This window comes from Erpetoichthys calabaricus, chromosome 3, assembly GCF_900747795.2.
Source record: "Erpetoichthys calabaricus chromosome 3, fErpCal1.3, whole genome shotgun sequence".
NCBI lineage: Eukaryota > Metazoa > Chordata > Cladistia > Polypteriformes > Polypteridae > Erpetoichthys > Erpetoichthys calabaricus.
The window spans coordinates 142,866,049-142,882,162 of record NC_041396.2 but is presented as its reverse complement, the minus strand read 5'-3'; the positions used below and the strand labels follow the sequence as shown (position 1 = coordinate 142,882,162).

Genomic DNA, 16,114 nt, shown 5'->3' with positions numbered 1-16,114 from the left:
CAAATTTGATTTAACTTTGGTGATGTTATAGAAAAAAGAAAACTAACCTACACATTTTTTTGTTTGTTGATATTTATTAATATTATGCTAACTTACATGCTCTGTGCTAAGAGAGTGCTTTATGCAAATGAAAGACACAGCAGAAGTGTCTGACAGGCTGAATGGCAGCACTAACAGAGAGACGAATGACTGAAAAATAGGCGGTGTCCTGGACTGGTAAAAAGCAGTGATCATGTTTGGCACCTACAGTCGGGTACGAAATGGAAGAAGAAAGCTTGGCAAAACTCAAGAAAGATGCAAAGGTCAATGGTTATCAAGCGCATTATAAACCTTGACTGCCGGTGCCAAGGCACTGTGGCTGTGAGTAAGTGCTGCCTTGCTGGAAGAAAAAAGGGATTGAGAAATAAATACAGGCAGGACTGGTGTCCTCTGATACAAAACCAGCCAAGACATACTCAGTGGCACTGGGAGAATATGGATTGGGGTTTCAGAGGCTTATAGTCTTGTTCTATTGTACCCAGTACCTGATCTTTTTTCAGTTATATATGGGAGAGTTGTGGTAAGCCCCTGAGCCTATTGTCCATCATATATAATACACCATTACATGAAAACGCACAAAAGCCCAAAGGGCCCCCCCAGCCGCTCATCAACTTTACAATGAAAGCCCAAATGGACTCCCTCACAAACCACCCTTTGATTTTATATACATGTAAGACTGCATGTGATAATCAGGTTGGGGGAGGGAACACTTACAGCTTGATACCTGCAAATGCTAAAAATGCCATTTAAACTTAACTGGACCCCCATGAGTTACTCCACTGCAATATACATTCACATCTACAGACTGGGAAAGGAGACAACCCTCGACCTTCAAAATTGTGCCTTACTCCCCCATTTTCTGAAATTGTTTGCATTGGTGTTTGAAATAGGACAGTACTTCTCAATTTTTTAGTGTGCCAGTGCTCATCATGGTTATCCATTCCAGTTAGGCTACATCCAGCACCCAGACGCAGTGTTGGTTCCTTTAAAGAGGACTTCCCAAATCCCTCAATTCAATTGTGGTGGTTAAATTGCCAATACACCAGCACCATTCTTAGATTGTGGCACTTGAATTTCTAATGGGGAAGCCAAAAAATTCTGTTGTGATGCTCAAAGCTACTGCTCTGTGTTCCTTATTCTTCACATGAATACATCAGTGTAACACATCAGGTACCGACACTTACACATTTCTAGCACTGCTTTGCATATGCATTTTTGCCTCCAGACTTTTAAACAAGATCCCATCTATATATATATATATATATATATATATATATATATATATATATATATATATATATATATATATATATACAGTGGTGTGAAAAACTATTTGCCCCCTTCCTGATTTCTTATTCTTTTGCATGTTTGTCACACAAAATGTTTCTGATCATCAAACACATTTAACCATTAGTCAAATATAACACAAGTAAACACAAAATGCAGTTTGTAAATGGTGGTTTTTATTATTTAGGGAGAAAAAAAAATCCAAACCTACATGGCCCTGTGTGAAAAAGTAATTGCCCCCTGAACCTAATAACTGGTTGGGCCACCCTTAGCAGCAATAACTGCAATCAAGCGTTTGCGATAACTTGCAATGAGTCTGTTACAACGCTCTGGAGGAATTTTGGCCCACTCATCTTTGCAAAATTGTTGTAATTCAGCTTTATTTGAGGGTTTTCTAGCATGAACCGCCTTTTTAAGGTCATGCCATAGCATCTCAATTGGATTCAGGTCAGGACTTTGACTAGGCCACTCCAAAGTCTTCATTTTGTTTTTCTTCAGCCATTCAGAGGTGGATTTGCTGGTGTGTTTTGGGTCATTGTCCTGTTGCAGCACCCAAGATCGCTTCAGCTTGAGTTGACGAACAGATGGCCGGACATTCTCCTTCAGGATTTTTTGGTAGACAGTAGAATTCATGGTTCCATCTATCACAGCAAGCCTTCCAGGTCCTGAAGCAGCAAAACAACCCCAGACCATCACACTACCACCACCATATTTTACTGTTGGTATGATGTTCTTTTTCTGAAATGCTGTGTTCCTTTTACGCCAGATGTAACGGAACATTTGCCTTCCAAAAAGTTCAACTTTTGTCTCATCAGTCCACAAGGTATTTTCCCAAAAGTCTTGGCAATCATTGAGATGTTTCTTAGCAAAATTGAGACGAGCCCTAATGTTCTTTTTGCTTAACAGTGGTTTGCGTCTTGGAAATCTGCCATGCAGGCCGTTTTTGCCCAGTCTCTTTCTTATGGTGGAGTCGTGAACACTGACCTTAATTGAGGCAAGTGAGGCCTGCAGTTCTTTAGACGTTGTCCTGGGGTCTTTTGTGACCTCTCGGATGAGTCGTCTCTGCGCTCTTGGGGTAATTTTGGTCGGCCGGCCACTCCTGGGAAGGTTCACCACTGTTCCATGTTTTTGCCATTTGTGGATAATGGCTCTCACTGTGGTTCGCTGGAGTCCCAAAGCTTTAGAAATGGTTTTATAACCTTTACCAGACTGATAGATCTCAATTACTTCTGTTCTCATTTGTTCCTGAATTTCTTTGGATCTTGGCATGATGTCTAGCTTTTGAGGTGCTTTTGGTCTACTTCTCTGTGTCAGGCAGCTCCTATTTAAGTGATTTCTTGATTGAAACAGGTGTGGCAGTAATCAGGCCTGGGGGTGGCTATGGAAATTGAACTCAGGTGTGATACACCACAGTTAGGTTATTTTTTAACAAGGGGGCAATTACTTTTTCACACAGGGCCATGTAGGTTTGGATTTTTTTTCTCCCTAAATAATAAAAACCATCATTTAAAAACTGCATTTTGTGTTTACTTGTGTTATATTTGACTAATGGTTTGTGAATTTCCCATTGGGATTAATAAAGTATCTATCTATCTATCTATCTATCTATCTATCTATCTATCTATGTGTTTGATGATCAGAAACATTTTGTGTGACAAACATGCAAAAGAATAAGAAATCAGGAAGGGGGCAAATAGTTTTTCACACCACTGTATATATATATATATATATATATATATATATATATATATATATATATATATATATATATATATATATATATATATATACACAGTGGAACCTCGGTTTACGACCATAATTCGTTCCACAACTCTGGTCGTAAACCGAGTTGGTCGTGAACCGAAGCAATTTCTTCCATAGGATTGTATGTAAATACAATTAATCCGTTCCAGACCGTAGAAACTGTATGTAAATATATACATTTTTTCAGTTTTTAAGCACAAATATAGTTAATTATACCATAGAATGCACAGCGTAATGGTAAACTAAATGTAAAAACATTGAATAACACTGAGAAAACCTTTAACAACAGAGAAAACTAACACTGCAATAGTTCGCGCTATAGTGCTAGGAACCGCTCTCGCTAAAAACACTTTTTTTAATGAGTTTTAAGCACAGGGGAAAAAAGGAACATTTGAAAAATCCGTAATTTAATAAACCACCAAGAAAAGTAACACTGCAACAATGCAGGCTACGAACCGATCACCGGAAACATAACTGAAAACAAAAACAAGCCTTCTCTAACTTATGCGTCCCTCAATCGCTCTGTGTGCGTGTGCGTGCGTCTCTCTTTTGCGAGCCTGGAGCGCTCCTGTGTGTGTGCGCGTCTCTCTCCTACCCCCCCCCAGCCTGTGTGTGTGTGTGTGTGTGTGTGCGTGCGTCTCTCTTTTGCGAGCCTGGAGCGCCTGTGTGTATTGTCACGCTTGGGTCACAGATTTGCACAGAGACACAGGAGGTTGTAGAAAAAAAGGAACTTTATTCAAAGCACTGCAAAAAAACATTTGTCTCTTTTCAACAGTTTAAACGTGCTCCATGACAAGTCAGAGATGACAGCTCCGCCAGGAGCACAGATTGTCTGAGAGAGAAAGAAGGAGAAGCAAGCAACCAATTTAACAAACTGAAAGAAGCCCGTGCAGGCTTTTTAAGAAGGCGGAGCACCGCACAAGAGGCATATTACGCGACAGAGCCGGCAAGAAGGGAAAGGAGGAATGTGAAGGTAATCTGTCCATGTTTCTTAGGGGTTTTCCCAGGGGCGTCTGTATTCTCTGGGTGTGCGATCAGCTTTGCAGCTCACAGTGTGTCTGTCTAGAGCGCTCCTGTGTGTGTGCGCACACGCCTCTCTCGCGCGTGTTCCTGTGTGTGTGTGTGTGTGTGTGTATACAGCCCTCTGTCTCTTGCGCTGCCTCTCTGTGTGTGTGTGTGTGTGTGTGTGTGTGTGCTTGTGCGCGTGCTCTCTCTTGCTCGCTGCACAGGAAATGCACAGGGAGAGAATGAACATCAACAAACCGAAAGGGGGGGGCGGCACGGTGGCGCAGTGGGTAGCGCTGCTGCCTCGCAGTTGGGACACCTGGGGACCTGGGTTCGCTTCCCGGGTCCTCCCTGCGTGGAGTTTGCATGTTCTCCCCGTGTCTGCGTGGGTTTCCTCCGGGCACTCCGGTTTCCTCCCACAGTCCAAAGACATGCAGGTTAGGTGGATTGGCGATTCTAAATTGGCCCTAGTGTGTGCTTGGTGTGTGGGTGTGTTTGTGTGTGTCCTGCGGTGGGTTGGCACCCTGCCCAGGATTGGTTCCTGCCTTGTGCCCTGTGTTGGCTGGGATTGGCTCCAGCTGACCCCCGTGACCCTGTGTTCGGATTCAGCGGGTTGGAAAATGGATGGATGGATGGAAACCGAAAGGGAACCTGGCTTGTTCGTAAACCGAGTGTTTGGTCGTGAACCGAGGCAAAAGTTTGGCGAACTTTTTGGTCGTAAACCGAGTTGTACGTATACCGAGACGTTCGTAAACCGAGGTTCCACTGTGTATATATATAACATCCCTATGTGCGTCCAGGTGTCCGTGTGTGGGTGTCTTCTGGTGAAGTGTGCATGCGCGGGGCACGGTGCTATGCGCGATATTACTGTCAGAGAAAGTTAGAGGCGTTTTATGGAAATACAAACCAGTATTACTGCGAGAGGAAATTAAAGGTACACAATACAGTGACGCATATTACAGCCACATACAAGCCAGTATTACTGTCAGAGGAGATTAAAGGCATATTACCGACGCGCACGCCTGTATTACCGCCAGAGAAAATTAAAGATATATTACGGACGTATATTACGGACGTACAAGCCAGCGGACGTACAAGACGGTATCCTTCAATAAGGGCGCGCACAAAAAGGCGAGCCTCAAAAGGACGACCTCAATTGGGCACAGCGAATAAAGGCGCGTGTAAATAAAGATCTGCACCTGTTGCTCTTCACATATTCCAGAGCCATTTGAACTAAATTATCTACGCGCCCTTATTGAATAGAGCCGTATAAGACAGTATTACTGTCACAGAAAATTAAAGACACACAATTCACGGCGGCAGCCCACGAAGAACGGTCAGCTCAGCAAGGAAACATCAACAAAAGAAAGGCTGAAGGAAAGAAAAATACGACCAACAAAAAGAATGAGGTCAAAGCCCCTTGGCCATTTAATATAGACTGTTCCTACTAATGTTTATTCACTACTGTTCTAGCGCCCGTTATTGTAACAGGCTAAATGACTAGTATAACTAAGAAAAAACATGAAAGGAAATACTATACTTAAGTGAACAACGTAAACAAATGAAAATCAAACATCTAATAATGATATTTACTCAAACCTCACATTATTCTTACTGAATACCTGTTTCAACTCAAAAGAATACACTTTCCTGTAAAACTGTGTTTTGCAATGACAATCAACAAAAGTCAAATTACTAAGAAAAACAGGAACTGATTTAATGCAGGAATGTTTTACTCATACACAATTGTGTACAGAATGTTCAACAGTAAGTAGTTCCACTAATATGTAATATTATTATTACTTATTATTTGACTGATGTCTTTATATCCAAAGTGACATAACATTTGAGATACAATTGGTTACAGTTCTTGTGTTTTTCCAATTGGAGCACAGGCAGGTGAAGTAACTTGCTCATGGTCACAAAGTGTCAGTAGCTGTAATAAGAACGTAAGTTTAATGTCACTGTGCTCTGTACAAAAATTATTTTATAAATCCACTCACATGTACAGACCAGGCCAAAGTTAGTACACAGGGGCTGTCAGCATTTAGAAACTGCTAGTCTAGCATTTGGAGAGAGAAGGGGACAACTGTGAAAATAGGCATTGTACTATTCCTTTATGTTAGAGATGAAATTGAATCCTTTCCTTTCCTTGTTTGGAAACCAAGGAAAGACCTGTACGTGAAGGAACAAGTATAAAGGCTTGGACAGCAGCCAAACACTTCAAAGCCGATGGACGGATGAGTGATAACGTTCATCCGTCCTGAAAATCCTTTCAGCGCAGCGACGAAAGATGGCAGATTGTATAGATCAAGATCCCACCTTGGTGTTGTCTTTGCCATAGGCTTCTCGTCTGTAATGCCGCGTAAATCGTCAGTAAAGAAAGCCAAGTTATTTTCTCTTATGTGATTTTTACCACCGTATCACTATGGGAGAGGTATCACCTTTTACTATCATATATAGTTTTCGGTTACTTAAAACTCCGCAATTAAAAAAGAACTTATTCCAACTAGGGAGCTATATTGCCCCCTAAAGGAACAGTAGCAGGATTTGAAAACCACACCCTCAAGAGTATGAAGTCCTAGGTACAAATCCTAAACCACAGCATCACACTGTCTGCCAATAATTTCAGCCTTTGGTAATACAACCAACAGCACTATAACCGAGGCCCATTGCCTAAAAAAATTTCCTGGGTGAAGCCAAGTTAAACAACTTGTTCTATATACATGACAATAATGAGCGTAGAACTTTTTTGTATATTGAGTTTATAAGGCAATAAATAGGTAAATCCTAAAAACACCTTACCAACACATTTTTCTGCCAATTCATCCAGAAAAGCATCAGCCAGTTTGGGGTTCCAGTCCCTTGTGTGAATCTTTAAAATGTGCTTACGAGCCTGAAAGCAAAAATACATATCGTTATTAGAATATTCAACATTCCCCTTCATCAATCAATTCAGCACTAAATAAGCAAAACTTAAAAATAATAGATGCAAGTTAGCCAATTTAACAGTCAGGCATAGGGTGAAAAATATGTTAAATAATAAATGGATAGTCTTTATTGAGTAATTTGCTTTATAACATATGCATTTGGGAAAATTTAACATAAATGAAGTAGAATATAGGCTTTGAGGCTTACAGTGTGCCTGCCCCAGCCAACCCAACCCCATGCTTAATTTTAGCTTAGGTGTCTAGAGCAATGGCATTCATGCAATATTTAAATGTCTGTTACAATTTGAAAATGAAAAATTAAAGACAAAGATTTGGAATGTCTCCTGTCAGCAAATCCTCATTCCAGATATACTGTATTAAGTAACACAGAGTTTTCAGATCATTGTTTTGTCTTTACATTCACCACAAAAATAAAACATTGAAGAGTTTCTCTTCTTTTGGCATCAATAAAATTTTACATAAATAAAATCATCAAAATCAATAAAACAGCTAGCTCTGTTGAAAGAAAAAGAGCAAACCTTTCTTTTTCAACATGTTAAAAAAGAGCCCCATTACAAAGCTTGGCTCTATTCAGTCTTTCAGCTAGAGGAGACAGAGGACACGAATCACTCCTACATGTGACAGGAGTACTTTTATTTCATGCTGAAGTGAAGTTCATATTCTCTGAAAGCAGAATTGATTTTTTTTTTTTTTTAAATCAGTCTGTCAGTTTATCAGATGTTGAAATTACCAAAGAATTGCAGAGAGTTTGTGTATGAATGCATATAAGCGATGCAGCTTTGTGTAAGTTTTGATGAAATTACCATTTTATATACTCGCAGGGAGGTTGCCAACAAAAATGGAATCACTCTACATTCAAACCATTTTCCCTTCGACGGAAATGTGAAAGAGTCATTGGTCTCCATGACATAGCAGCACATGGAAATATGCATTTTTCAGGTATAGGTATAGTGAAACTAAAATGTATTTCATTCTGCAGCTGTAATGATGGACAAATTGATTTAGATATGTGAGGTATAATACACTGAACACCTGAAGAATAAAGGTGCATTGTGCTATTTCCATTGTACAACAGCTATGGTGCTATTCTGCAGTTCAGATACACTCTTTAGTAGTGAAGAAATGTGGGTGGTGAGGCCAGACAGTAGACAGATGATTATGACGTTGTAATCGTTTGATATGGCATTTATTTATCAAATATAAATATTGTTTTACCATTCAGGTTAACCTAATGTATTTTTTTTGTTACACACATGCAATGTCCTGTATAATAGCTTAACTTCAATGCAAATTGATGCATGATACTGCAGTCTCTAAAAGGAGTGATGCAGTATTCATTGGAATAGCTAAACTTTAGGATACATCTCTATTTACTATCTTATTTAAATTAATCATTCCTTTAGGTATTAATAAACTTAAAATAAAACACACCTTTTTATCGGGTAAGTTAAAAAGAAATTCCCTGTCAAAGCGACCAGGTCTCCTGAGTGCTGGGTCAATAGAATCAAGTCTGTTTGTAGCACCAATGACAACTATTTCCCCACGGTTATCCAGTCCATCCATTAAAGCTAGCAGCGTAGAAACAATGGAACTGGAAAAAATATGAAAAATAAGAATGGGATGAACAGAACTTCAAATTTAAAAACACAAAAGATAAATATATTTTTTCTTAATTTTTATATTCTACATTTTATTTCTATTTTGGCAAAGCTCTCTCATTACCAAGCTATTTAAAATAGATCAATTTATCATAATATTCATCCACAACCTTTTTAAAAATTAAAAAAAGGAAACAACCAATCAACAAAACTTTTATCAATACTGTCAAAATAACTGATAGCAATTGGTCTTTGAATGTAAGAAAAGGAAAAAAAATCCACAGCCTTAAAATGAATATTTCTCCCATTAGTTCTTCTTGTAAAATTTATGCATGGTGGACTGAAAGGGGATTGGGTATCTTCTGTGAACATTTTTTTTTGCTGCAAAAAGGGAATGACTGATGAATGACACCTTTTAGAAGATCAGATATATAATTAACACAGACATTACCTTTATCTGAAGGTAGATAAGCAAAAATGTTCATAATTTATGTTGTTAATATGAACACATCATGTGAACACAACAGTCTCATATATGGTACGAAACACCATTACAGCACAACTAATTACTGCATTCAATTGACCTGTTTGATCAACATACAATAACTCTGAGTAACATAAGGTAGAACTGGCAATGAAATTGTGTGCCCTAGGCTTTGGGAAAAAAAAAAGATAAACATAACTAAGTAGTTTGTAATGTGAATTAATTTAACATGGTGCACTATTTACTGACCTTCTCTGGATGCTCAATTGTGTTCTTTCTGCATTGAATTTATGTTGTCACCATGAACAAGAGTGTAAGAACAGCTATAAAATATATGTTTCTCTGCTTTTGCAACTATAATCTTATTTTTTTACATGGGAACAAAAAGAAGTTCACTACTGTGTGACGTATAACTCTGCATTAACTGTGTTTTAGAAAATGCAAAGGCAACACATTTCAAGACACTATGCCTAGCTAATGTTTGAGTTTTCTGTTTAGACTTTAGCCTTGATGCTAATATTCATCAATTGACTATGATAATTTAAACAATTCCTTAATTTATAATCAATTTAACCTTTCATTACTGCACTTCTTTACATTGTGAACAAATAGTTATGTCAGAGATGATAGAAAACAGTTTAACTTAACATTGTAGATTATAATTTAAACCTAAAATATAAAATATGAATCATTTTAAACAAACTATTGACAGACTAAGAAAACCATATTTACATGCAACCAGATGACATATCAGATATAGAGTACACAATTTACTACAGTTTAATTTTAATAAAGATATTTTTCTAATTAACATACAGTAAATCAATCGCAACATATTTTTAAAAATAATTCTAAAATAGATTGGTGAATTTTCTTTTCTCAGATTTGTTAAAGGATTGCACAAATTCTCTCATTGCATGAGTTCTGGCACAAACTAGCAGATGGTCAAAATGTAGAACACATATGCAACTGTCTTCCTGCAGCTGTTTAATAAAATCTTCCGTAAAAGTGCACAACATTAGTACTGTAATAACCAATCTCAATGCACATAGAAAATCTAGGCAATACGGCATAAACACCAATAATTTAATTAAAATTACTACTTTAGATGAACAATGTATTAAAACTATAAAAACAGATTATAGATTAAACAAAAAATACACACAGAGCGGCGCTAATAAAAATAACTTAGTTCCTGTTCCAAATATCAATAACGCACACAGTATTCATCTCTGCCCCTCCGAAACATTAAATATGGCACTATTAAATGTTAGAGCTTTAACTAACAAGACGTTTTTTATCAACAATCTTATTAGTGATAGAAAAATAGATTTTATTGCAAGTGAAACGTGGCTTAGCTCAGATGGCGCAGCTGTTTTCATCGAATCTGCACCTCCAGATTACAGTTTTACTCGTGTGGATCGCCAAGGAAAGAGAGGCGGCGGCTTGGCAAATATTTACTCAAGCCGAATTAAAATGCAAAGATGTCAGTTTTGGTAAATTCAAGTCCTTTGAGTATCTTGCCGTTGTTATCCATGGAGATTCTCACGTTCTAGTATTATCCGTGTATAGACCTCCTAAATTCAATGCGTCTTTTTTTGAGGAATTCTCTGACTTAATGTCAATTTTAATTATGAACTATGACACACTCTTAATAGTCGGCGACTTTAATTTTCATATAGATAATCAATATGACCAAAAAGTAAAAGAATTTATGATTTGAGACAGCTCGTTAATCAGCCTACACATAAAGCAGGTCACATGTTAGACTTAGTGATTACTAAAGGACTAAAAGTTGATATAAAGTAGGTCATTGATATTGGTCTGTCAGACCATTTTCTTCTACTTTTTAATATAGAAATAATGACAGAAAACACTCATGAGAAGCATATTGTTAAAAAACGCTTCTTTGACTCAGCAGCTTTAAAACTTACATTCTAAGCAATCAGTCCATTTATAGTGCCAACAATAATAGCGAGGATAATGTAAATAGTAAGGTGGAAAGATTTAATACTAAAGTGAGAGCTGCTGTTGACATAGTTGCACCTGAAAAGACAGTTTAAAAAATCTTATAGCATTGTTATTACCATGGAAGACCCAAAGAGTGTCCGATTTAAACAGAACATGCCGTAGAGCTGAGCGTAAATGGAGGAAGACTAAACTAACTATCCACTATGAAATATTAAAAGTTAAAATGACAGAATACAACACAGTCCGTCTTGAGAGGCGCTGTTATTTCTCTAAGATTATAAATAACAATGCTAGTAATCCCAGAGTCTTATTCTCAACGATTGATCGTCTGTTAAACCCAGGTAACTCAAAGGAATGCCTCCTAAGTACTTCCAGTAAAACCTGTGAGGCTACAGCTGTATTTTTCAATCAAAAAATTAATGATATTAGAAATAACATAGTATATCTCCCCAACACTAAGGATCCTCCTAAACCCCAGTATTCCGTTATAAACAAATTAAACTCTTTCACTAGGATAGATTTAGCTAATTTACATAAAATAATTTCTCAACTGAAACCCTCCGCCTGCGTCCTTGACCCAATACCAACAAATTTTTTCAAAGAAGTATCGGGCATGCTAATTGATTCTTGACATAGTAAATTCGTCATTAGATACGGGGGTCTTCCCAGACTGTCTTAAGACTGCTGTAGTTAAACCCCTACTTAAGAAAAATAATCTCGACCCCTCGGCTCTTGAAAATTTTAGACCCATCTCTAACCTGCCTTTCTTAAGTAAAATTCTGGAGAAGGCAGTCATTATGCAGTTAAATGAGCACCTCAATAAACATGCTATTCTTGATAAATTTCAGTGGGGTTTTAGAACAAATCACAGCACAGAAACTGCACTTGTTAAAGTAGTAAATGACTTGCGGGTAAATGCAGACAGAGGCCATTTATCTGTTCTCATCCTCTTAGATCTGAGTGCCGCATTTGACACCATTGATCATAATATTCTTAGAAATCGCCTTAGTCAATGGGTGGGCCTCTCTGGCAGTGTCTTAAATTGGTTTGAATCCTACCTGGCAGGGAGAAAATTCTTTGTTAGTTGTGGTAATTACAACTCAAAGACACATGATATCCTATATGGTGTTCCACAAGGCTCTATCCTGGGTCCGCTGCTCTTCTCAATCTACATGCTTCCGTTAGGTCAGATTAACTCAGGGCACAACGTGAGCTACCACAGCTATGCTGATGACACATAGCTGTATTTATCAATAGCACCTGATGAATCCGATTCTCTTGATTCACTAACACAATGTCTAACTTGTATCTCAGAATGGATGAATAGTAACTTTCTCAAGTTAAATAAAGAGAAAACTGAAATCTTAGTGATTGGCAATAATGGATACAATAAGGCTATTAGAAATAAATTGGATACATTAGGATTAAAAGTCAAGATGGAGGTAAAAAGCTCAGGGGTAACTATTGACAGTAATCTAAATTTTAAATCGCATATTAATCAGATCACTAGGACAGCATTTTTTCACTTAATAAACATAGCAAAAGTTAGACCTCTTATATCATTGAAAGATGCTGAGAAATTAGTTCACGCGTTTGTTTTCAGTCGACTAGATTACTGTAACGCACTCCTCTCAGGACTACCCAAAAAAGACATAAATCATTTGCAACTAGTGCAGAATGCAGCTGCTAGAATCCTAACCAGGAAAAGAAAATCTGAGCACATTTCTCCAGTTTTGATGTCACTATACTGGTTACCTGTGTCATTCAGGATTGACTTTAAAATTTTGCTTATGGTTTATAAAGCCTTAAATAATCTCACCCCATCTTATATATCGGAATGTCTGACACCTTATATTCCAAATCGTAACCTCAGATCCTCAAATGAGTGTCGCCTTAGAATTCAAAGAGCAAAACTTAAAAGTGGTGAGGCGGCCTTCGGCTGTTATGCACCTAAAATCTGGAATAGCCTGCCAATAGGAATTCGCCAGGCTAATACAGTGGAGCACTTTAAAAAAACTGCTGAAAACACATTATTTTAACATGGCCTTCTCATAACTTCACTGTAATTTAAATCCTGATACTCTGTATATCCAATTCATTATAATAACTATTCATGGTGGCTGTAAAATCTGTACTAACCCCTACTCTCTCTTCTGTTTCCTTTTCCAGTGTCCTTTTGGTGGTGGCTTTCTCCACCACCATCTACTCAAAGCACCGTGATGTTCCAACAATGATGGATGAATTAAAAGCCAGAAGTCTGTATGACCATCAGCATCAAGTGACTCCATGAGAACCCTAACTACAAAGAGGACTATTTCATTTATGTTAGGTAGAATGCCCAGAGGGGACTGGGCGGTCTCGTGGCTTAGAACCCCTGCAGATTTTATTTTTTTTCCAGCCGTCTGGAGTTTTTTTTTGTTTTTTCTGTCCACCCTGGCCATCGGACCTTACTACTTTTCTATGTTAAAATAAGAAATTAAAATAAGACGACATTAGTTATCTTTTATTTTTCTTTTCTTCATTATGTAAAACACTTTGAGCTACTTTTTGTATGAAAATGTGCTATATAAATAAATGTTGTTGTTGTTCTACTAATGGAACAAATTTAAGTGCTCATTCGGCATTTGGTGAGTAAGAGAAGCAAGAGTGATCATAAAGAAAACATTGTTTTAGATAGCTTGAGAGAGACAGAGAGGCCACAATTTTTGGAGGAACGTTTCAGCTACTCTATTTCCTCTTCAAATATTGAAGCATGGAATTGGGGGATGAATAAGCTTTAATTGTATACCTAAAAAGTTTAACACTTTATTTCAAAATAACCTGTTGAATTCAGAAGTTGGTACAATTAAAACTTCCATGCCCAGGTTGCGGGAGCACAACTTAAACGGTTTAGGTGTGCTCACATTACATTTTATAAAACATTTTGTAATACCTAGTACTAAAATTGTAAACATACAGTATTGTAGAATTTTAAGTTATTACAGGAAATGCATTCTAATACAGTTGTCTAAATATAATACAGCCATAACAATAATAATAATAAATTAATAAAATAAATCTGAGGCAATAAAAATGATGCAATTTTGGTAAATTCAAATACAAAAATTTTTCAAACTAAAGTATGCATCTGAATAATTGCATTGTTGTGAAATCAACCTCAGTCATACATTTTGCATTGTTGTAACTGCAGACAGTCTCCTGTGAACCCACGATGCCTAGATTACAAGGGCCCTTAGAAGCAGCTTCCCTAATGTGTAAGCTAAAAGAGAACTCCCTTGGCTGTTTGTTGAGGGACTGACTAAGCAATACAAGGCATTATCACCATACTGCAAAGCACCACGTCCATAATAATCAATAATGGTTACTTGGCTGCTCACAGCTGAGAAAAGTGCTTTACCTAATATTACCAAACAGTGGCATCTGTGATATTTTCTTTTGGTGACATTTTATTAAAATATTTCATTTACCTTTGAGGATCATGGTTGCAACAAAATAAGCTGGGCTGACAAGACCTGCCTATGTCCTACAATTTTCTCCAGCACTCTTTTGTGAAGGCATAGACATTCTCAAGATAGAAGACAGATATAATCCCTTCAACATGTCTTAGGTCTGTCCCTGATCTTCTCAGTCCCTAATGTACTGTTCTGCATTCATACTTGTACTTCTATTAAAAAAAGTTACATTTAACATCATTTTCACTCTGTATTCAGACCAGTATTTCTATAAAAAATGTTTTACATCTAACGTCTCATTGTACAGTAAAAAAATATACAAGTACTTTATTACTGTAAAGAGAAGGCAGGTAAGGTGGTCTCAAGACTTCACTGAAAATAGGAGCTGTTATTTCAGCATTCAAGATGGGAGCTGTGGCATGGGCAATAGTTCTGTTTTTGTTCCCATCATCAGATTAGAGGGACACCAGCAGCTCAGAATCACCACTGTGGCCGACCTTGAGAGTGGGAGGAAGAGCAGGTCAAAGCCTGGTGTCAAATGTTCTGAACATCGTGCAACACGTACACTACACAGTAAACCTGATCCTGCAGAGGATAACCAATTACTTTGCCCTTGGTTGACTGTTTACCAGATGCAGCAGAACAGCTATGGAGCTGTCCTTGCACCACTGCCATTAGAGATGGTGAATCAATGGTGACCCTGGTCAAAAATGTATACATATTTTCTCCATATTTGTTAGACCGAAATTTCCATTATAACAAAATATTTTTATTGTTCCATGAATTTTGTTACAATGGGATTCCACCTGTACATGGGAGGGGTGTTTATCAACAAACACTTAGTTATTCGGTGACCCAAGTAGCTTGCTCAGGCACAGCCCAAAAAAAGCTACAGGAAGCCATCATGTGAGCACACCTCTTACAAGGGGAGTCAGATCTGTGGCAACATGAGCAACAGACAAGAGTGGGACAAACCCAGGAATAGTTAAAACTGGCTGTAACAAAACCTGGGAACATGGAGCAAGATAATGAAAATGAAGGCAAAATGTGAGACAATTGTAGAATTTTAAATAAAACAGCAAATGGCAATGTTCAGTAGGTTTTACCTATGCCTAAAGTTTTGTTCAGTTAACAAAATATGCTTACTGCTCTAGGAATTTAGTTTTGATGCTTTCTTAACCTAATACCTTTTTCAATTTTACTATCAATTTTTTATGTTACAGAATATTATAATATTCTATACAATGTCGAAACGAATAACTGAATATGAAATATTCACTAGCTATAGACATTAATAACAACATTCTTAAGACTAGGGTTCATATGTATCATTCCCACTTTTTTATTTTTTGTAAGAAATGGAAATAAAATTAAAAATAGAAAAATACAGGGGATAATGAAAAACAGGCAACAATAAAAATGTAAATAAAAAAATCTTTTTCTATTTCTTTTTACTACCTACAATCTTCGTTCGGTGCTTGAGGCACATGGTATCTTCTTACATTTCCACTACCTTGTCATCTTCTTTTCCTCTCCTGCTAGTTCCTTTCTACTTTCAGAAAG

The 16,114-nt window shown here is 37.4% G+C and overlaps 1 protein-coding gene across 1 annotated transcript in view; it reads right to left on the bottom strand.

Moving 5' to 3' along the window:
- The window catches only part of atad2b (ATPase family AAA domain containing 2B), a 313,933-nt gene that overhangs the window by 109,174 nt on the left and 188,645 nt on the right, over positions 1-16,114 (bottom strand). The window contains exons 14-15 of the mRNA XM_028798864.2: positions 8,478-8,637; positions 6,901-6,991 (exon numbers count right to left, since the gene is read on the bottom strand). Coding sequence (XP_028654697.2) covers positions 6,901-6,991; positions 8,478-8,637 — 251 coding nt within the window. The remainder of the gene's footprint in view (positions 1-6,900; positions 6,992-8,477; positions 8,638-16,114) is intronic.